The 23764-nt window shown below is 42.5% G+C and overlaps 1 protein-coding gene across 1 annotated transcript in view; it reads right to left on the minus strand.

Annotated features, from left to right (window-relative positions):
* Positions 1-23764, minus strand: part of NUB1 (negative regulator of ubiquitin like proteins 1) — a 96318-nt gene that overhangs the window by 16393 nt on the left and 56161 nt on the right. Inside the window, exon 13 of the mRNA XM_077491186.1 lies at positions 1725-1814. Coding sequence (XP_077347312.1) covers positions 1725-1814 — 90 coding nt within the window. The remainder of the gene's footprint in view (positions 1-1724; positions 1815-23764) is intronic.

The raw sequence follows: 23764 nt of genomic DNA on the forward strand, positions 1-23764 counted from the left end.
ACTTTAAAAAACCCTGTATGAACAGAAATATACTGCGGGACTGAAAGTGAATAAATAATAACCATTTAAATATATTAAATAAGCCAATGGCTTTTGTTTTGCATGTATTATTTACTTGCTTAAAGCCCTCCACCAATGCTAAATTTCTAAACACAATCCAATAAACTTTTGCATAAATGTTGCAATTTGGTGACAAAACTTTAAAGGCAAACTCCAGGAAAAATAAAAATATCCTCCCTTGCTATGGGGCCGGCCCCACAGTGCAAGGTTTAAACACTCTAAGGTCTAGGGCACTGGAAAAGCAGCTTTATTTACCAGATTCCCCACTACCCTGGCAGATGGCACTCCCCTATGCTGTGGCAGTGGGCTGTCCTTTGACACTCAAGTTAGGGGCATGGCTACAGGTTTGCACCAGTCCTGATGTGGTCAGGGGCATCCGAGTGCTAGAGCATAGGGCAGAAGAGGCTGCAGCATGAAGGAGCCTGCAGGAGCAGAGAAGGGCGCTAGATGTAAGAGAGCATTTAGCTCTTGCAGTGCTGGGCAGCCCCACAGCAAGGGAGTATTAGTTTCCCCAGAGTTCAGCTTGCAAACTTGGTAAAAGATGTTTAGAAACATTAACGGTTAGTAATATTTGGTAACATTTACCCCCTGGCAAAAGCTTCCTGCGCCATTATAATGCGCTACATTAACAAATTAGATTGATCAGTTTCAGGTCTAGCTGCACCAGTTTCTATTTAAGAGTATAATTCGGCCAGCAAAAGACCGATAAGAGCTTTTGGTCGGAAAATGAGATTGTGTGTATGCTCCATCGGACTTTTGCTGGCCAAATTTCAGCCAGCAAAAGACTGAGAGCATGTTCTCAATTTTTTCGGTCGGAAAAAGTTCCTATCCGAAAATGCGCTCGTGTGTATGCAATTCCAACGCGAAAAAACTCACACATGCTCAGATTCAACTACGAGACAGAAGCTACTGGCTATTGAACTTTTTTTCTAGTCCCGTCATATGTGTTGTACATTACTGCGTTCATGACGGTCGGAATTTGGTGTGACCGTGTGTATGCAAGACAGAGTGAAATCCCGTCGGAATTTCGTCTGGAAAACCATCAGAGCTTTTTCCGACAAAAATTCCGATCGTGTGTACGCAGCATAACAGAAGCTGGTGCAGATTCCTGCCTAGTTAACAAAGAGATTGTAGTAACTTTCAATACAGAAAATGGTTGCAGATCCCTGCCAGGCTGGTATATGGGGGATACGAACTATCTGCTAACCCTGGCAAATACAGAACGTACAACCTTCCTCCTTTTTTGGGCTCCCAGCTGAATGGGAGTGGCAGGGATTTAGTGGGAGGTGAAGCAAGCAGTTCCAGCTCCCCTGCTCTCGATGTTTGGCACAGACATAGGATAGAACACAGAACTGATCGCTGCTAATAAGAAAAGGGGGTGTACCCTTTCAGCAATTAGGCTCAGGATCTACTCTGCTTTGTAAGTTTTGAAGCATGGCACAGGCTTTATGTGGCACCGTCCTTTGTCAGGTCTCCCCTTTGTGTCCAGCAAATACTTCTCATTTAGTTTATATGGTAATCCTTTCAGTAACTGTTACCACACAGAAAAAAATTTCTATAAACAATTCATAATCATTACTGATTTATACATTAGACGGCAGAGCAGAGATAAAACATGAGTAATAATGCAAATATATTGTATTTACAAAGCAAATACTTCTTACCTGATCGATAATCTGCTGAGGAACATTATACGAGTCGCTGCCAGCTGGATTGCCTTGTGGTATTAAACGCTCTGGATTGTCTAGGAGTATCTATTGAAATACAATTGATAAACTTCATACGTACAGTTTAGCTTCAATCAGCCCACCAACATCACAAACCTTATAAAAGTAAGATCTTCTAAGCATCTATTATAATGGCTGCTAACTTTATGTACTTCACATTAACTTTGCTTCTATTTTTATTTCAGACCATGCCATTATAAAAATAACACATTTGTGCATGCAATACTCACCTCTTCTCTGTAATTATCTTCCACCACTAGATGCTGCTCCCACTTTGTGAGTTAGAAAGCATTATGTAAACAGGAAAGGATCGACGTTACTCCTGACCAGCCCAGCTGAATAAATGATAAGGAGCAGCCTTAGCCTACATGTCTCCATGTGTATGGTTTGGTGGAGACATGTAGGACGAGGCTGCTCCTTATCTTTTATTCAGCAGGGCTGGTCAGGAGTAGCGGCGATCTTTCCTGTTTACATTTACTAGCCCCCTTTTTTATTGATATTGTTATGGGACACAGGTATACATTTTCAATTCCACTTTTGAGGGGTGCCAAAAGCAATATAGCAATATAACTGATCCCCTGATGAAGTCATGTGACCTGTGGCGTAATGCGTAGGGAGATGGTGATGACATCATTCTGCAACACTTTGGATGACAAAAAAAAATTATAAATGGGATGAAGATGGATATGGATTGAGATCCCTGGAGGTGCTTAATGGGAGATCATTCATGACTATACAACCCTTGTTAAAAGGGAAAGTGCATTTTGACCTAAAATACACTTGGGTCATATACAGACTAAAAGCATCTGTATGTCAATGACCGGGATTTCAAAGTAAATGGAGTCTTATGAGCACAATTGAACGCATTTGTCAAAATATCATAGCATTTTATTAAATGGTCATTGGAAAACAAGTAAACAAGGACACAGACATGAGTATTTTTGCACTGATCACATTTATCGAAGGGCTCATGCTATCTGATTTATTATTAACGTCTTTTTTGCTCCTCTAGCAGAACTATTTGGTTTTGAATATAGCACGAGTGGGTAATAGTGTGGGTACTGTATGGCACTGTTAAAGTATTAGGCATCATGCAGATGTTTTTCTGCAGCCAATAAACTCCCCAGCATGTTATCTTATGTGTCCATGCACACATAGGCTGTTATCAGCAATTTTTTTTTTTTGAGCAGGGGCGTTCTCTGGCTGGAAAAAAAACCAGAACTAGTGGGTTTAGAGAGAAGTTTTCAAGCTGGAAACAGCTTAAAAACGCCCAAAAAAAAAAACGGCTATTCGGCGTTTAAGCTATGAGCTTTTATGGGAGTATAGTTTTGGTGAAAAAGCCCAACAAAAAAAAAAAAAAAAATCTAAAAAAGTTAAAATGTACATACTGGAGGAAGGAGGAGATCTAAAATTGGGCTTGACATTTAAATACTTCTCAAAAGGCAAATACACACCATAGGCCATCATCTGAGTGTGAATACAGTATATGAAGGTAACCATCACACACACAGGTCTATGTAACCATATAGTGTAGGTAAGATTAGAGCACCCATTATGCTTTGGCCAGTGTTATGTACACCTTAACTACTGAGATTTTTGAACCATGGCTATGCTGAGCAACAAGGAGGACCAAAGGCAGTGTACAGCCTTTACATACATTTTTATATACTAAATTAAATTGATGTAAATAATGCTTATTTATGTAAACATTCATTCAAAAAACTTGTTTCTATGTATAGTCAGTATATTAATATGTACTTGGAGGAAAGAATTTGAGAAAATACTGCGCTAAACCAATAAGGGAGAAGCTACTAACATTAAAACAAAGTCCAAAATAAATTTGAGAAACGAAGCGTAGCACTGGATATACTCATAAAACAAAATAATGGTGGAAAACTGAAAATATTGATGTATGAAACATAGAATATGAACATGTAATATATGGGTGTTGAAATATGACCATGTGATATACAAGTACAATAATCACGTGTACAAGAAAAATGATCGGTGAAGATAAAGTCCAAAAAGTGAGAGACAAAATGTAAATAACAAAATAGTGAACTTCCTAAGAAGTGTGTCCATCGTATAACTGACTTTGAGATCCTCTACAGGGATAGGAATGTAAAAGGTGGCGATAGCCTTTAATTAGGCACTATAAGGAAAATCTATAAAATATACAAAAAAAAAAAATTATGAAAATCTGAAACACCAAGAATCTAAAATATAAAATTCCCCTTAAAACTGCAGTCAGGTGACTGTAAGACCCCTGGGGCATTTTGCAGGCGCTATAGCGTTAAACATAGCGCTTGCAAACCGCCCTAAAACAGCTGCTCCATTCACTCCGTTGCACTGGTAGGGAGTCAGGAAAAGTCCTGCCAGCAGCTTCTCTGGAGCGGCGAACTTACCGCTCCTCCACATCGAAATCAATGGGGCAGCGCAGTCATACCGCCGGCCAAACGCCACTGCGGCGGCGATTTGCAGACGTATTTAACCCCTTTTCAGCTGCTACCCGGGGGGGGGGGGGGGGGTAAAACTGCCCCGTTAGCGGCCGAATAGAGCCACTAAAACGGCGCAAAAAAATAGCACCACTTTATTGCTGACACCGATGGTGGGACAGTGTGAAAGGGATCGATCAGTAACTAAAAACTGTATCATTACTGAAACAGAGTTTTTCTTTAAGAGGAGATAAGTCCACTTTGCACATGTTAATTTGTGTCAACATTCCAACAGTATCACCAAATGAAACCCCCGCACCTTATCTTCACATCGCACACATACAAGTCATTTGGCTCTATGGAAACATATACTGCATGTACACATTCCATTTAGGATTGACGGATATCAAGTCCTATGATTTCTAAAACAGATTGCAATCCGCTGGCTGCAGAGGTTACAAGTCACTTCCAGCAAGCATCAAATTCTTCCATAATTCCCTTCCTACCTTTGTCAGGAAACGTCAGTGTTGACCTAAGATCATATCATAGAACTAAATGAGGGTTAGCATAAGCAATACACTTCAGATTTCCTATACATTATTATTTTTTCACTTGATATATAGAACCTGCGTGTAAACAGTAAGTATTTCATATTAAGATGGCTATACAAATCAGTAATGTATATACTGTCTGGATATGGCTGCTGAGGACCAAGAGAGAAATCATTTTCCTCCTAGGCCTCTGAAGGGGGCTCTACAAATGGGAAGGGAACACTAGAAAGAGAAGGGGAAATGGGCAGCACAGTGGTTAGCAATTCTGCATTGTGGCACTGGGGTACTTGGTTTGAATCCTGGCGGGACACAATTTGCATGGAGTTTGCTGGTTCCCCTTCTGCTTGAATGGGTTTCCTCTGGGTACTCCAGTTTCATTCAACACTCTAAGGCCGCGTACACACGCGGGGACTGTTCGCTCAACTTTGTCCGCTGAACAGTGTTTCGGCGGACAGTCCGCTCGTGTGTGGGCTTTCAGCGGACAGTTTCAGCGGACAGTCTGCTGAACAAAGTTTTTCGGAAATTCCGAAAAACTGTCCGCTGAAACTTTGTTTCAGCGAACAGTCCCCTCGTGTGTAGGCTTGTTCGTCAAACTAAGTTCCGCGCATGCTCAGAAAGGATTTACACGCCGAAGTTTGCATTGCAGTGTATAGGACGTTGTTTTCTAGTCCCATCGTACGTGCCGTTCACGTCATCGCGCACGGTTTCAGCGGACTGTTCGTTCGTCGTGTGTGGGCAAGTCCGTCCATGCTAATTTTGAGCGGACTGTCCGCTGAAACTGTTTGACGGACAAAGTTGAGCAAACAGTCCCCGCGTGTGTACGCGGCCTAAAAACAAGCTGGTAGTTCCTTGGGTGTAGCAGATGTATGCGTGTAATTAGATTGTAAATTCCAAGAGGACAGGGACTGATGAAATTGTACAGTATATAAAGCCTGGTACACATGGTGAGATTATCGGACGACTGATCGTCTGGTTTTTAATGCACACTAGTTTCCATTTCAAAAATGAAGAGGTTACTAAATTTCTGAAAATTCTTGCACGACAGAATAAAAATTTGGAAATAATGTATTGTATATTTGTACTAAAACTGTACTGATTAAACGAAAATTGTATGATCTGGTATCGTATGAGAAAAATTTTCGTGCTTGTCCCCTTGGAAAATTTTGCACGACCGGTTACGATCGGCTGTCGAAAGCTGTGGACTAACAATTACAATAACGCCCTGGCCCTGGAACCCCTGGCAATCCTCATTAGAGAGTCGTCGGTCATTAGGGGTTTCCGGAAGGGGGGCCTGGAAGAACGGATTTCCCTGTACGCCGACGATGCCCTTCTCTATTTAAACAATACGGGTCCGTCGCTATCGGAGGCTCTCGAGATTTTTAACGAATTTGGTTCCTTTTCAGGAATTTGTATAAATTGGTTCAAATCAATCTTGTTCCCTGTGGATGACTGGGCGCCTGCGCCGGCCGGTGGTATCCCACTGCAGAGGGCTACCGAGTTCAGATATCTCGGGGTGACGGTGACTAGGGATCCTGCCCGGTACTATGCTCTAAATGTGCTCCCTCCTCTCCGCACCCTGCGGGAGAGGTGCCAATCCTGGTCCGGACTCCCACTGAATCTCATAGGACGCATAAATATTCTGAAAATGGTACTCCTCCCTAAATTCAATTATATTTTTCGCAATTGTCCTAGCTGGATTCCGGGGTCTTTTTTCAGGGAGGCGGATAAGCTCATTGGGTCTTTTATATGGAACGGATCGTCCCCCAGGCTGGCTAGGTCAGTTTTACAGTCTCCAACGTGTGTGGGCGGCCTCTCTCTCCCCAACTTAAGGGCCTACTACTGGGCGGCTATACTGGTTACGGTTTCGTGGTGGTTTGCGGCGTCGAGGTCGAACGGGGCTGTGAGACTGGAGGCGGCTGTTGTGGGCTCGCTTGCGGACTTGCAGGGGCTGGTTTACAGGGGGGTGGCGGTAAACACGGCACTCCCCGGCCCGACGAGGACGACGCTCAGGGTCTGGCGAGTAGCGGGGCGAAGGTTTGCGGAACCGAACTGCTGGTCTCCGGCCCAGCCACTGTGGGATAACCCAACCCTGCCGCACTTTAGGTCAATCCCGGATCCGCAGGTCTGGGTGCGATTCGGAATCACTACGCTGGGGGATATCCTGTCGTCGGGAGGGTTGCTCCCTTTTGCTCGTCTGGCAGAATCGCACGCCATGCCTGGTTAGATGTATTTCAGATACCTCCAGCTGCGCCATGCTGTTAGAGCTCAATTTTCTGTATCCCCGACCCTACAATTCACTCCACTTGAAGAATTATTCACGGGGGAGGGCCCTAAAAAACCTCTCTCGGATCTGTACCGGGTGGTCTTCCCGGCTGATCCGGCGAGGCTGAATCTGCTGTGGAATAAGTGGCAAGCTGATATCCCTGCTCTGGAGAGGGAGGACTGGGAGGAATGCCTGGAGAGGGGCACTAAACTGGCCATATCAGCGAGTGATAAACTCATCCAGACGAAATTTCTCCATCGGGTGTACCTCACTCCAGTGCGTTTGTCAAGGATATATCCCACTAGAGACCCCTATTGCCCCAGGTGTCGTACTGAGGTTGGAACGTACCTGCATATGTTCTGGGAGTGTCGGCGGCTGGAGGACTTCTGGTTGGGTGTTTTTGATCACTTGAATATCCGGCTGGGGTTAGGGGTCCCTCGGACCCCTGCACTAGCCTTATTGGGCATTCATCCAGATGAACTCACGCCATACTACTCTAAGCTATTGACCTCCTATCTCCTCTTCTATGCGAAGAAGGCGATTTTGTGTAAGTGGCTCTCGGAGCGCCCCCCAAGTGTAGCCCGATGGGAACGAGCAGTTGATGCTGCCCTCCCATTATACAAGCTAACGTACCATAATCGGGGTTGTCCGTGGAAGTTTGACAAGATCTGGCTCCCGTGGACCTCCGGGACAGCCACATGAGGATGGAGTTGGGATCATGGATTGCCTGCCCTTCAGTTTCCTGGGGTTTGCTTCCCCCCCCGTCCTCTCCCCTCCTCCCCCTCGGTGTTCCCCCTCCATTGCTCCTTCCCCCCCCTCCCCCCCCCTCGTGTTCCCCCTCCATTGCTCCTTCCCCCCCCTCCCCCCGTGTTCCCCCTCCATTGCTCCTTCCCCCCCCCCTCCCCTCCCCATCTCCCTTCCACTGATGCTTACTGGGACGACCTAAGCTTATTTATTTGGGTATATCTCCTGTATTGTGTTCGTTGACGGATGATCTGTTCTAGGCCTCATTGTAGGGGTATTCGACTATCCTTCTTCTATTGTATGACACTCTGAACTACCATACTAATCTGTAACTGCTTGTCTGTACGATTGAGTTGTTCCTATGCCTTATTTGGTTTTGTATTCTGATGTGATATCTTTGAATTCCTTCCTGGGCCGCTAGCTGGATTATAAGTGCCCCGCTAAAATGACGGTAAAGCGCCACTAAAACTGGCAGCGTTTTACCGTCAACACCTGCTCGCTCTAGTGTGAAAGCAGTCTTAAGTGATACAGAAAATTTCTTACATTTATTAAACAAAACAAACATCCAAACAACACTTGTATGTATAATTTAGAATGAAAAAAAAAAAAATATATATATATATATATTTTTTTTTTATATATATATTACACAAAAACAGGTAATCAAAACTTTTGGATAAAAAAAAAAAAAAAATGGGCTAACTTTACTGTTTTTTATTTTATTTTTTTTAAATCGTTGTATTTTTTCCCCAAAAAATTGAGTTTGAAAGACCGCTGCGCAAATACCGTGTGACATAAAATATTGCAACAACCGCTATTTTATTCCTTAGGATCTCTGCTAAAAAAAATAAAAATAAATATAAATAAATATATATATATATATATATATATATATATATATATATATATATATATATATATATATATATATATAAGTTTTGGGGGTTCTAAGTGAATTTCTAGCAGAAAATACAGGATTTTTATTTGTAAGCATCAAGTGTCAAAAAAGATTTAGTCTTTAAATGGTTAAACTGAGAACTCTACACACCAAGTTGAGTTCATTCATTCAAGTGTAAACATTGTATCTTTTTGATCTTTTCTTGGCAGACTGCCCAGAGAGGAGACAAGTCGCTTCACTCAAGTCTCCAGGCAACTTGCACTGACTTCTATTACTGAAGTCATTTGCAAGTCACGCTGAATATATCATCTGCCTTTTTTAACAGCACAATCGGCCGATGCCGATTAAACGCCAAATATCGGCCGATATATCGGTCGACCTCTATTTAAAACAATGACTAACAGACACAAACACCAATAAAAACAAGTCAAGGCCACATCTTTCAGACCGATGATTAAGACCAAGATAACAGCGGCATGTGGGAATTGTGCAAAAATAAATCCAATAGTGAGGGACTGGTTATACCCTCCAGTCCACAAAACCTCTTGAGAATGAATAGCTTGTGCACCTATGGAGGCCAAGATATATACAGTGCCTTGCGAAAGTATTCGGCCCCCTTGAACTTTTCAACCTTTTGCCACATTTCAGGCTTCAAACATAAAGATATAAAATGTTAATTTTTTGTGAAGAATCACCAACAAGTGGGACACAATTGTGAAGTGGAACAAAATCTATTGGATAATTTAAACTTTTTTAGCAAATAAAAAACTGAAAAGTGGTGCGTGCAAAATTATTCGGCCCCTTTATTTTCAGTGCAGCAAACTCACTCCAGAAGTTCAGCGAGGATCTCTGAATGATCCAATGTTGTCATAAATGACTGATTTTGATAAATAGAATCCACCTGTGTGTAATCAAGCTTCTTTATAAATGCACCTGCTCTGTGATAGTCTCAGGGTTCTGTTGAAAGCGCAGAGAGCATCATGAAGACCAAGGAACACACCAGGCAGGTCCGTAATACTATTGTGGAGAAGTTTAAAGCCAGATTTGGATACAAAAAGATTTCCCAAGCTTTAAACATCCCAAGGAGCACTGTGCAAGCGATCATTTTTAAATGGAAGGAGTATCAGACCACTGCAAATCTACCAAGACCTGGCCGTCCCTCTAAACTTTCAGCTCAGACAAGGAGAAGACTGATCAGAGATGCAGCCAAGAGGCCCATGATCACTGTGGATGAACTGCAGAGAACTACAGCGGAGGTGGGAGAGTCTGTCCATAGGACAACAATCAGTCGTACACTGCACAAATCTGGCCTTTATGGAAGAGTGGCAAGAAGAAAGCCATTTCTCAAAGATATCCATAAATAGTCTCGTCTAAAGTTTGCCACAAGCCACCTGGGAGACACCAAACATGTGGAAGAAGGTGCTCTGGTCAGATGAAACCAAAATCAAACTTTTTGCCCACAATACAAAATGATATGTTTGGCGTAAAAGCAACACAGCTCATCACCCTCAACACACCATCCCCACTGTCAAACATGGTGGTGGCAGCATCATGGTTTGGGCCTGCTTTTCTTCAGCAGGGACAGGGAAGATGGTTAAAATTGAGGGGAAGATGGATGCAGCCAAATACAGGACCATTCTGGATAAAAACCTGTTGGAGTCTGCAAAAGACCTGAAACTGGGACGGAGATTTATCTTCCAACAAGACAATGATCCCAAACATACAGCAAAATCTACAAAGGAATGGTTCACAAATAAACATATCCAGGTGTTAGAATGGCCAAGTCAAAGTCCAGACCTGAATCCAATCAAGAATCTGTGGAAAGAGCTGAAAACTGCTGTTCACAAACGCTCTCCATCCAACCTCATTGAGCTCGAGCTGTTTTGCAAGGAAGAATGGGCAAGAATTTCAGTCTCTCGATGTGCAAAACTGATAGAGACATACCCCAAGCGACTTGCATCTGTAATCGTAGCAAAAGGTGGCTCTACAAAGTATTAACGCAAGGGGGCTGAATAATTTTGCACGCCCCACTTTTCATTTTTTTATTAGTTAAAAAAGTTTCAAAAATCCAATAGATTTCGTTCCACTTCACAATTGTGTCCCACTTGGTGATTCTTCACAAAAAATAAAATTTTTATATCTTTATGTTTGAAGCCTGAAATGTGGCAAAAGGTTGAAAAGTTCAAGGGGGCCGAATACTTTCGCAAGGCACTGTAAACCATCAATGCTCGTGGGGTAAAAGTATATATCCCAAATGTCAGTCTGCTGCATAGTTGGATCCAGTAGTGATAAGGACTACTGGCCCCAAATACACAAATAGTGCTGACAATGTCCAGATGTTGTTTGGACGACCCAAGGTAGGAAAGACTTTTCCTTAAAGCGGTGTTTTCAGGCCGCAATTTTTTATTTATTTTTTTTAAAGTCAGCAGCTACAAACACTGTAGCTGCTGACTTTTAATAAGGACACTTACCTGTCCAGAGAGCCCGTGATATCGGCCCCTCAAGGCTGATCTGTCCATCAGATCGGGTGCCGTCGTTGCCATCTTAATGAAGGGAAACAGGCAGTGGAGCCTTGCGGCTTCACTGCCCGTTTCCTACTGCGCATGCGCGAATCGCGCAGCGCTTTGTGAAAGGCCCTGTTGATTTCTGGGACACACACACATGTCCCAAAAGACAATGGGGCAGCTCACTGAAGAGGAGGAAATGAAGGAACAGCGCCGTGGAATAGGAAGAGGCAGATTAGGAAGACTGCCTAGCAACAGGGGTATCTGGTAAGTAAAAAAAATAATTTTTAATCATTTTTTTTTGGAGAATATTAATGTAATTTTTATATTAGGGCGGACCTCTGCTTTAATTGTTAAATCTGGGGAAAAAATAATAACTGGTGTCGGACAGGTTGCTATAGGTAACACAGGCACTTTTCTTTAAAAAACAAACAAAAACAAAACTTCACTTTTCTTGAAGTAGTCCTTCCAATGTGCCCTCCATCCAAAATACCCAAATACTTACCTTAGGCCCCACTGCCAAGCTCTTTACTTTATTACATTATCTCTGCCCAGCACCACACAGCCATTGCAGCACAAATTCCTGGCCGAATCCAGATCCCATGGCACATGCAAATTGCAAGTCCCATTTATTCCTATGGATGGAGTAGTATTTGGATAGTGGGAGCGGCTATGAATGGCACAGTAGCCTATATTATACACATATACATACACACACATACATACACACATACACAGTACCCTGGCAGAATTTGATGATTTCTTGGCCATTTTTCAGAGAATATGAATGAGAACACAAAATCTCACTCATGGTTAGTGTTTGGCTGAAGCCATTTATTATCAATCTGGGTGTAGATGTTTCAAAAAGTATTTATTTTCAATATAAAAGCATAAGATTTTGCACTCACATTTAGTAGGCAAAAAATAGGCATTAAACACAGAGGGTCGTCTGGTATATCTGATTATGGGACGTCAGCCAGTAATCCGGTCCACATCTGTCATCTTTAGTGTTCCTGTTCCTTTCACATGGGGTCCACTACAGGTGTTTTTGCCGGCTTATGGTGGACACAAGATGTGCGGTCTTTGGAACGAGGCTTGGGAGGCAGAGATGACCAGGGCGCGGAGCTGTGACGTCCGAGGGTATGCGACGCGTTTCCTGAGCGTGCGGGTCGGGGTTGTCACTCTGATTCTGCCTGATGAAAGAGCGCGGTCGTACGACAACCCCGACCCGCACGCTCAAGAAACGCGTTGCATACCCTCGGACGTCACAGCTCCGCGCCCTGGTCATCTCTGCCTCCCAAGCCTCGTTCCAAAGACCGCACATCTTGTGTCCACCATAAGCCGGCAAAAACACCTGTAGTGGACCCCATGTGAAAGGAACAGGAACACTAAAGATGACAGATGTGGACCGGATTACTGGCTGACGTCCCATAATCAGATATACCAGACGACCCTCTGTGTTTAATGCCTATTTTTTGCCTACTAAATGTGAGTGCAAAATCTTATGCTTTTATATTGAAAATAAATACTTTTTGAAACATCTACACCCAGAGGCGCCCCTCTCTCTCTTTTTTTCTTCTTTATCTACAGCATTCCAAGAGCCCAAGTTTCAGCTCTTTTAGGTGGCAGCCCTGCATGTGGATTCATCCCCCCCTTCCTCTATTTATGAACTAAAGAACGTTCTATTTTTATTTTTATTGTTATCTATTCCTGGACTTGAAAAAGTAGTGCATCCCCTGCACTCACTGCTACATGTAATCTCACAGACTCCTTCTTTTTCTCCCTAGTGGGAACCTAATATCTTTGACTTGCGCCAAATACTTGTCTTACATTTATTATCAATCAACTGTGTGTACTCTTTTTAAAATCATAATGGCAACAGAAACTACCCAAATGACCCTGATCAAAAGTTTACATACCCTACTTAATATTGGGTATTGCCCCCTTTAACATCAATGACAGCTTAAAGTCTTTTGTGGTATTTGTGGATAAGGCTCTTCATCTTCCCAGATGGTAAAGCTGCCCAATCCTCTTAGCAAAAAGTCTCCAGTTCCTGTAAATTCTTGGGCTGTTTTGCATGAACTGCATGTTTGAGATCTCCCCAGAGTGGCTCAATGATATTGAGGGTAGGAGACTGAGATGACCACTCCAGAACCTTAACTTTATTCAGCTGTAGCCAATGACAGGTTGACTTAGCCTTGTGTTTTAGATCATTGTCATGTTGGAATGTCCAAGTACGTCCCCATGCGCAGCTTCCTGGCTGATGAATGCAAATGTTCCTCCAGTATTTTTTGATAACATACTGAATTTATCTTGCCATCAATTTTGACCGAATTTCCAGTGGCTTTGTATCTCACACATCCCCAAAACATCAGCGATCAATCTCATTAACTTTCATCATAAGCCTTGTTGACGCCTCTCCAAATGTAGCGTTTATGGTTGTGGTCAAAAAGCTCTGTTTTGGTCTCATCACTCCAAATTAGAAGCTTTGAGGCTTGTCTCTGTGCTGTTTGGTGTATTGTAAGTGGGATACTTTGTGGCATTTGTGTAGTAATGGCTTTCTTTTGGCGACTTGACAATGCAGCCCATCTTTCTTCAAGTGCCTCTTTACTGTGCATTTTGAAACAGCCACACCACATGTTTTCAGAGTCCTGTATTTCACCCGAAGTTATTTGTGGGTTTTTCTTTGCACCCGAACAATTTTCCTGGCAGTTGTGGCTGAAATTTTAGTTGGTCTACCTGACCTTGGTTTGGTTTCAACAGAACCCCTCATTTTCCACTTCTTGATTAGAGTTTGAACACTGCTGATTGACATTCTCAATTCCTTGGATATCTTTTTATATCCCTTTCCTGTTTTATACAGTTCAACTACCTTTTTCCACAGATCCTTTGACAATTCTTTTGCGTTCCCCATGACTCAGAATCCAAAAACATCACTGCAGCACTGGATGAAAGATGCAAGGGTCTGTCAGGAGTCCAGAAACTCATTGACATTTTATACACACACATTAATTACAGGCAGTTTACATGTGAGGATGGTTACATTTAATAGCCATTCAAACCCCTTTACATCAACTTGTGTGCATGTTATCGGGCCAAAATCACCAGGGTATGTAAACTTTTAATCAGGGTCATTTGGGTAGTTTCAGTTGCCATTATGACTTTAACACTTGAGTGATAATAAATGGCTTCTTGTGTTATCATTCATATTTTCTGAAAAATGGCCAAGAAATCATAAATTCTGCCCGGGCATGCAAACTTATGAGCACAACTGAGTGTGTGTGTGTGTGTGTGTGTATGTGTATGTGTATGTGTGTGTGTATGTGTGTGTGTGTGTGTGTGTGTATGTGTGTGTATGTGTATGTGTATGTGTGTGTGTGTGTGTGTGTGTATGTGTGTATGTGTATATGTGTATGTGTATATGTGTATATGTGTATATGTGTATATATGTATATATATGTTTATACATCATTGGTTATATTGATTATGAATTGATGTTGCACAGCATTTTAAGTTATTTGTACAAAGGGACGTTTACAATCCAGCCCAGCTGTCAGCACTGAGTACTACCCCAAAGTAAAAACAAACAGGCTTGTAACACTGCGGTGGACTACCAAGAAATAGAGGCCATTCTATTGATTTATCATATTGGAAACAGATGGAAGTCTCACTAAATACAGCCTGGGGGAGGAGAGGCAGAAGAGTTATGACAGATAACTGCTCATACATTAAAGGATTAAAAGGAAAGGTCATCACTCTGAGACAGAAACAGAAGGGAGAATAGGGTGTGTATGCTGAATCAGACCTCTCACAAAGGTCAGAGATTCTTCTTCAATTCTAAATATTTTCTTACACAAATATACTGAGCAGAAAAGTATCAATTAATATTTATCAATCATTGTTCTAAAAGCGTATCTAAACCCAAGAACAAAATGTAGTATAACTGCAGCTTACCGGTCCTTCGACGTGATGGCTGCATTCGTATTCTTTTTTCACACTTCACTTTTCTTTATTTTAAGCTGGTAATCCTGCCGTTAACACACTTCCTGTGCTAGGGTGACAAGCGTACTGAGCAATGTTGCCACCCTAGGAAAGGGACTGTACAGGACTACATAACACCTTCCTCCCTTGTCAATAATAGGGAGAGGCATTTTGTAGTCCACAGAGATAGCAAGGAACAATGCTAATGGATAACAGTCCAGAGGCAGAGAGTACAGAAATTTAAAGGCTCGCAAGAACTCAGGCTATTGTTTTTTTTTTTTTTACTCGTCGAAAAGATATAATAAAACACTTTCCATAATATATTTAAAAAGGGATTGTAATTGCTAAATTTTTTGTTGCTCACCTGTTCTGTGAAGTGGTCTCTAGTCCCCCGTCAGCGCTCTTGCCCCCCCCCCCCCGAATGCTCCCATAGCAAGCTGCGTGCTCTGGGGGCACTCCAGAATTCTCGCTCCATTGACACACACAGTGTGGCTTGGCCTTTCCCGCCATTCCCTTCTCACTGGCTGTGATTGAGAGCAAAAAACCTTGTGTGTGTAGCAACCCCCCTAATACTCTATCTCTATCCAGCGATGTGCACGAATGCCTCGACCGTCCGGGACTCTCCCTTCTGACTGAGGTGCAGTAGCAGCACCAATGGCTCCCGCTGCTGTCAAAGTCCGTTAGCCAATCAGGAGAGAGAGGGGGTGGGGCTGGGCCACGGCTCTCTGTCTGAATGGACACAGGGAGCTGTGGTTCGGCTGGGGTGCCCCCATAGCAAGCTGCTCGCTATGGCGGCACTTGACAAGAGGGAGGGTCAGGAGCGCCAAAGAGGCACCCGAGAAGAGGAGGATCTGGGTTGCTCTGTGCAAAACCATTTATCAGAGCAGGTAAGTATAACATGTTTTTTTTTTTTTTTTTTAAATAACAGACTTTAGTATCACTTTAATGCATAAAATGCATTAAGGTAAAACAAGTTTTTACCTTTAGAGACACTTCTAAAAGTAAGCAAAGAAGAGGAATACATTTTTAACCACTTTCAGACCGGACCAATTTGCTGGTCAAAGACCAGACCACTTTTTGCGATTCGGCACTGCGTCGCTTTAACTGACAATTGCGCGGTCGTGCGACGTGGCTCCCAAACAAAATTGACGTCCTTTTTTTCCCACAAATAGAGCTTTCTTTTGGTGGTATTTGATCACCCCTGCGGTTTTTATTTTTTGCGCTATAAACAAAAATAGAGCGACAATTTTGAAAAAAACGCATTATTTTTTACTTTTTGTTATAGTAAATATCCCCCAAAAACATATAAAAAAACATTTTTTTCCCTCAGTTTAGGCCGATACGTATTCTTCTACATATTTTTGGTAAAAAAAAAAAATCGCAATAAGCGATTATTGATTGGTTTGCGCAAAAGTTATAGTGTTTACAAAATAGGGATAGTTTTATAGCATTTTTATTAATAATATTTTTTTTTTTACTAGTAATGGCGGCGATCAGCGATTTTTATTGTGACTGCGACATTGTGGGGGACCCATCGGACATTTTTGACACATTTTTGGGACCATTGTCATTTATACAGTAATCACTGCTATACAAATGCAGTGATTCCTGTGTAAATGACACTGGCAGTGAAGGGGTTAACCAGTGGGTGGCAGTGTAGGGGTTAAGTGTTCCTAGGGGTGTGTTACTAACTGTGGGGAGGTTGGGCTTTCATTTAGTGAACACTGATCTCTGCTCCAATCACATGGAGCAGAGATCAGCGTCACTAGTTGCTAGGCAGAATGGAGAAATGTTGTTTACAACGGCACTTCTCCATTCGGCCGCTCCGTGAGACGATCGCCGGGATGCCCGCGGCGATCGAGTCCGTGGGTCCCGCGACCGGACTCACGGGGGTCCCGACCAGCGCGGGAGCGCGCCGCCGGCGGCGCGCTCCCGATGACAGGGCGGCAAATTTAAAGGGACGTACATGTACGCCCATTTGCCTGCCCGTGCCATTCTGTCGACGTACATCGTCGTGCGCTGGTCGGCAAGTGGTTAAAATGTACACACACTTTAATTTGATTTATTTCACATTTACAAAAGTTGAGAATGTTAGCCTGGACGAAAGTACCTAATAAAAACCTGTTAGCTAGAAAGGGAGAGCCAATTAAACTTGCATATATGAAGATGTTGCACTGCCAAAGCACCTCTATGAGGTCTGTAGTTACATCGCAACAATGAAACACCAAGGCTAGAACAGGTATGGCAATTACTACATCAATGAATAAAACAAGAGCAGCTTTACCCAATTACTCATCCTTCCCCAAATGTACAGCAAAAAAAGAGAACTCTAGAATCTTTTTTCAATAATTTTTGAGATTGCAACAAAGTTAAATAGAAGCATTACACCTAACCCTCTTGTCTTGAAATCAATTTTAACTGTACGGTCTCCCTCTATATTGTAAAATGCTACACAACTGTTGGTGCTATAAAAGTCCTGAATAATAATGAATACAAAAAGTGGCCCAGTACCAGTGGGCTAACAATGACAAGGTTACCGTACACAAAGTACAAAGAAATCAGATGTAGCACAGATACAGACAAATTCATGAAGCCATGGTGCATCACCATAGAGATCAGTACATCAATGTAACAATGAGCAGAAGAGGAGGATAGAAAGAATGGAAAGAAAAAATAGGAAATAAGAAAAAATTGAGAGGTTAAAGGGAAGCGATATGGGTCTGAGGGTCCCTCCAAGCCTTCCAGGCTTAGCTTTGAGGATTTTCAGTAGGTTTTAAAGGTTTAAGAGTCAATGCTCAAAATTTAGGTGCAGGTAGTATGGTATCCCCTGGGAGTAAACCTTCTCAAAGAGGGCCAATTTATCATTTAGTATGTCAGAAATGTTTATGTTGGACACCCCCTAACTGCCTTAGCTGCAGCCATTTTAAGTAAGGGCAGATGATTCATGTAGCATTTGATTCCTGGAATGTAGGTCAGGCATGCAGGCAGGAGGGTGTGCCAAGCTGGACAACCCCCCCCCCCCCCCCCCCTCTGAAGACTCCTGGAATATATAACTTAATTTGCCTAGGCCAGAAACCACAAAGAGACTGAAGAAATGTAAAAAAAAAAAAAAATACGGAAAGCATTCGCAGCGCTTTGCTTTTTCCACATTTTGTTATGTTCTTTTGGAGTATGATGCTACAAGTCCTTCAGGTGCTTTTTGGCAAACTCCAGATGGGCTGTCATGTGCCTATTACTGGAGGAGTGGCTTCCGTCTGGCCCCTCTACCATACAGGCCTGATTGGTGGAGTTCCGCAGAGATGGTTGTTCTTCTGGAAAGTTCTATTCTCTCGGTAGAGAAACACAAGAGCTCTGTTAGAGAGATTATTGGATTCTTGGTCACCTCCCTCACTAAGGCCCTTCTCCCTCGATTGCTCAGTTTGGCCGGGCAGCTCACTCTAGGAGTCCTGGTGGTTCCAAACTTCCATTTACGGACAATGGAGGCCACTGTGCTTTTTGGGACCTTCAATACTGTAGACATTTTTCTGTACCTTGATACAATCCTGTCTTAGAGGTCTAAAATAAATTCCTTGGACTTGATGGCTTGGTTTTTCGCTGACATGCACTGTTAACTGTGGGGCCTTATAAAGACAAGTGTGTGCCTTTCCAAATCATGTCTAATCAACCGAATTTACCGCAGGTGGACTCTAAGTTGTAGAAACATCTGAAGGATGATCAGTGGAAACAGGATGCACCTGAGCTCAATTTTGAGTGTCATGGCTAATGGGCTGTGAATACTTTTGTACATGTGATTTTTTTCGTTTTTTAATTTTTAATAAATTTGTGAAGATTTCAAACAATCTTCTTTCATGTTGTCATTATGGGGTATTCTCTGTAGAATATTTAGTAAAATAAGGAATTTAATCAGTTTTGGAATAAAGCTTTAACATAACAAAACGTGGAAAAAGTGAAGCGCTGTGAATACCTTTCAGGTGCACTGTATTATCTATGTTCCTATTTATTAATGTAAGCATAAGGATCAAAAAAAAAAAGTCAGTGTTGATTGAGAGAGAGAGTGAAGTTCTGGTATGTTTTTTTTTTATTAAAAAATAAACGAACTGGAATGTTAAAATGTCTCTTCTGCATTAAGGTTACTTACCTGCCTGTCCGCCCCTGTACAGTGAGCTGCATACACACAGATCATTGTACATGTTTGGCAATGCCGATTTGACTGAACTGCAATGCATGAGTAACGTCATCTTAGCCTCAGCAATGAAAGTGGGCAGCGAATAACATCTTGAAGCTAGTTGCCCGAAGATGTTAGTGACCAGATGGGAGCTCTGGGATGCTGCATCACAGCAGCCAAGGTTAGTATAGTTCTGCTTTATGCAATGGTTTTGCACAGAGCAGTGGCTTACCTCCTTTTCTGGAATCCCCTACCGAAATGATTGGTTGTTTCTTTCGCCAAGTGCACCCTCAGCAAGCTAGATGTTGAGGGGGGACTTGTGAAGGCATGCTCCAGAGCCAGGCTGTGCGTGTCCACAACATTAGAGGTGATTAAAGAGAAAGGGGCAGCGAGGGGCAAACAAGGATGCTGTGCAGATGCTGGACATACACCTAATCAACCAATGACGTCATTGGTTATTAGGACACCAGTAGAAGGCCCACACAGAGTCCAAGGTTGTAATGCTGCACAATAAAATCCTGTGGATTGGGCAAGTTTGGTTCACTCCCTGGGTTGTTGGCAATTTTTGGGCAATTTGGGGACATTTTTAGGTATTTGAAGACAGCACTTGAAGAACAAGATTTGCAGCAGTGGTGGCAACTCTGTACATGCTCAGGTTTCAGCGAGTTTCTAGGCTGAGCATTTCCTCCTGATTACATTTGAGTAGCCCATGTGACTATAGTCACACATGTGGGCGTATATATAGTGGTAAATGACAGCCCACTCCCTCCCTTGTCCTCCATACTCAATAACCAGATGAACACAATGGGGACAAGGCATTAAAAGTAGATTCATGAAGGAATCACCTCCCTCTTATTCTAAGACACAGGCTGGAGGGGTGTGACACAGCCTGTGACTGGCAGAAATCTGTCCACACCATGTTATTTCCACAAAATAATAAAGATTTGATTTCAAATATACAGTATATTGATATAACAATTTGCAACAGTTTATTGATTTTTTTACTCTGTATTCCAAAGGCTGCTTTTTTATTTTATTTTGAACATGTGACCAGAAAGGGACTAGATGCTCCTCCTGCTTATGTTTCCCTGAAGACGGTTCGGAAAGAGCTGGGTCATGTGACAGCTATATATCAACTGGGAAAAGGGTACTTACATTTTTTATTTCATTAAAATAATTACAGTGCCATTGTCCACATACAGAAATAGAAGGGACAAGATAAAAAAGTGTGCGTGTTTAGTATCACTTTAATTGTAAATGTTAGTCTCTTCAACTTAGGCCGCGTACACACGCGGGGACTGTTCGCCCAACTTTGTCCGTCAAACAGTTTCGGCAAACAGTCCGCTCAAACTTAGCATGGACGGACATGGCCACACACGACGGACGAACAGTTTGCTGAAACCGTGCGCGATGACGTGAACGGCACGTACGACGGGACGAAAAATACGACGTCCTATACACTGCATTATAACTTTCGGCGTGTAAATCCTTTCTGAGCATGCGCGGAACTTAGTTTGACGAACAAGCCTACACACGAGCGGACTGTTCGCTGAAACAAGGTTTCAGCGGACAGTTTTTCGGAAATTCCGAAAAACCTTGTTCGTCAAACTGTCCGCTGAAACTGTCCGCTGAAAGCCCACACATGGGCGGACTGTCCGCCCAAACACTGTTCAGCAGACAAAGTTGGGCGAACAGTCCACCCGTGTGTACGTGGCCTTATTCGTCTGGAATAGCTAGTAGGGGTCCATTCCAACCAGTCAGATAACAGTAGCAGCTAGCAACACCGTGACCCTATGCTGCAAATAATTTCTGTCAATCTATAAAAATGAAACAACCACATTTACTCCCCAACATTTGCACTTCCACTGTTACCAATGAAGTAACACCCAGCTCCACCTGTAAGCCTTCAGGTTTTTCAGCTTACCCGATTCAACTTTACTGATGGCTGCCCTTCCTCCATGATCTGTCATTATCATTAAGCCAACCACACATGGATCAAAATTCAGTCGGTTCAGCAGGGAACGGCCAAATTTCAATCCATGTATAGGCACTGTGGTTGCACAGAAGTCGCTCTAGAGATTGACTTCTATACAACCATCCTGTTGGATTTGCGTGCGATCAGTACTGAAAATGATAGTTAATCAATGTATTCTACTGACAGGGAAACTTTCCTGCTGTCAGAATGCAATAGCTCGGTGGGAGGATTCCCCCCATCCACCTTGAATGTGTGGCTGGGGAAATCAAGTTAGTATGGGCTTCCTTAGGTGGAACTCTGGACACAACAATGGGGGTTTCCTGGTTGCAATATTTCTTGGACCCCATATTAATCTGGGACATACTGCCATGACTATGACTTTATAACTCTTAACCACTTTCAGACCGGACCATTTTGCTGGTCAATGACCAGAGGTCTTTTTACAATTTGGCACTGCGCTGCTTTAACTGGTAATTGCGCGGTCATGCAATGTCATGCAAAATTTGCGTCCTTTTTTTCCCACAAATAGAGCTTTCTTTTAAAGGTATTTGACTGACTCTGCGATTTTTATTTTTTGCGATATAAACGTAAAAAGACCGCAAATTTTGAAAAAAAAATGATATTTTCTACTTTTTGTTATTAGAAAAATCCAATAAACTCAATTTTAGTCATACATTTAGGCCAAAATGTATTCAGCCACATGTCTTTGGTAAAAAAAAAAAGTCAATAACTGTATATTTATTGGTTTGCGCAAAAGTTGTCACATCTACAAACTAAGGTACGTTTTCTGGAATTTACGCAGCTTTTAGTTTTAGACTGCCTATCTCATTTCTTGAGGTGCTAAAATGGCAGAGCAGTACAAAACCCCCCCAAATGACCCCATTTTGGAAAGTAGACCCCCTAAGGAAATTGATAAGAGGCATGTTGAGCCCATTGAATATTTTATTTTTTTGCCTCAAGCGATTGAATAATGACAAAAAAATTTTTTTTTTTTTTTACACAAAGTTGTCACTAAATGATATATTGCTCACACATGCCATGGTTATATGTGGAATTGTACCCCAAAATACATTCTGCTGCTTCTCCTGAGTACGGGGATACCACATGTGGTCGACTTTTTGGAAGCCTAGCCGCGTACGGGGCCCCGAAAGCCAAGCACCGCCTTCAGGATTTCTAAGGGCATACATATGTCATTTTACTCCTCACTACCTATCACAGTTTTGAAGGCCATAAAATGCCAAGATAGCACAAAACCCCCACAAATGACCCCATTTTAGAAAGTAGACACCCCAAGCTATTTGCTAAGAGGCATGTTGAGTCCATGGAATATTTTATATTTTGCCACAAGTTGCGGGAAAATTACAAACTTTATAAATTTTTCACAAAGTTGTCACTAAATGATATATTGCTCACACATGCTATGGGCATATGTGAAATTACACCCCAAAATAAATTCTGCTGCTTCTCCTGAGTACGGGGATACCACATGTGTGGGATTTTTTGGGAGCCTAGCCGCGTACGGGGCCCCGAAAACCAAGCACCGCCTTCAGGCTTTCTAAGGGCGTACATTTTTCATTTCACGCCTCACTACCTATTACAGTTTTGAAGGCCATAAAATGCCAAGATGGCACAAAACCCCCACAAATTACCCCATTTTAGAAAGTAGACACCCCAAGCTATTTGCTGAGAGGCATGTTGAGTCCATGGAATATTTTATATTTGGCACAAGTTGCGGGAAAATTACAAACTTTTATTTATTTATTTTTTTTTTTTTCACAAAGTGTTCACTAAATGATATATTGCTCACACATGCTATGGGCATATGTGAAATGACACCCCAAAATAAGTTCTGCTGCTTCTCCTGAGCACGGGAATACCACATATGTGGGACTTTTTGGGAGCCTAGCCGCGTACGGGGCCCCGAAAACCAAGCACTGCCTTCAGGCTTTCTAAGGGCGTACATTTTTGACTTCACTCCTTACTACCTATTACAGTTTTGAAGGCCATAAAATTCCAAGATGGCACAAAACCCCCACAAATGACCCCATTTTAGAAAGTAGACACCCCAAGTTATTTGCTGAGAGGCATGTTGAGTCCATGGAATATTTTATATTTGGCACAAGTTGCGGGAAAATTACAAACTTTTATTTATTTATTTATTTTTTTCACAAAGTTGTCACTAAATTATATATTGCTCACACATGCTATGGGCATATGTGAAATGACACCCCAAAATAAGTTCTGCTGCTTCTCCTGAGTACGGGGATACCACATATGTGGAAATTTTTGGGAGCCTAGCCGCGTACGGGGCCCCGAAAACCAAGCACCGCCTCCTCACTACCTATTACAGTTTTGAAGGCCATAAAATGCCAAGATGGCACAAACCCCCCCCAAATGACCCCATTTTGGAAAGTAGACACCCCTAAATTTAGACCTTTATTAGGTAATAAATGGCGGGTGC

The sequence above is a fragment of the Lithobates pipiens genome, unplaced genomic scaffold (assembly GCF_037356315.1).
Source record: "Lithobates pipiens isolate NorthernLeopardFrog02 unplaced genomic scaffold, aLitPip1_a1.2 Scaffold_19, whole genome shotgun sequence".
Classification (NCBI taxonomy): Eukaryota; Metazoa; Chordata; class Amphibia; order Anura; family Ranidae; genus Lithobates; species Lithobates pipiens.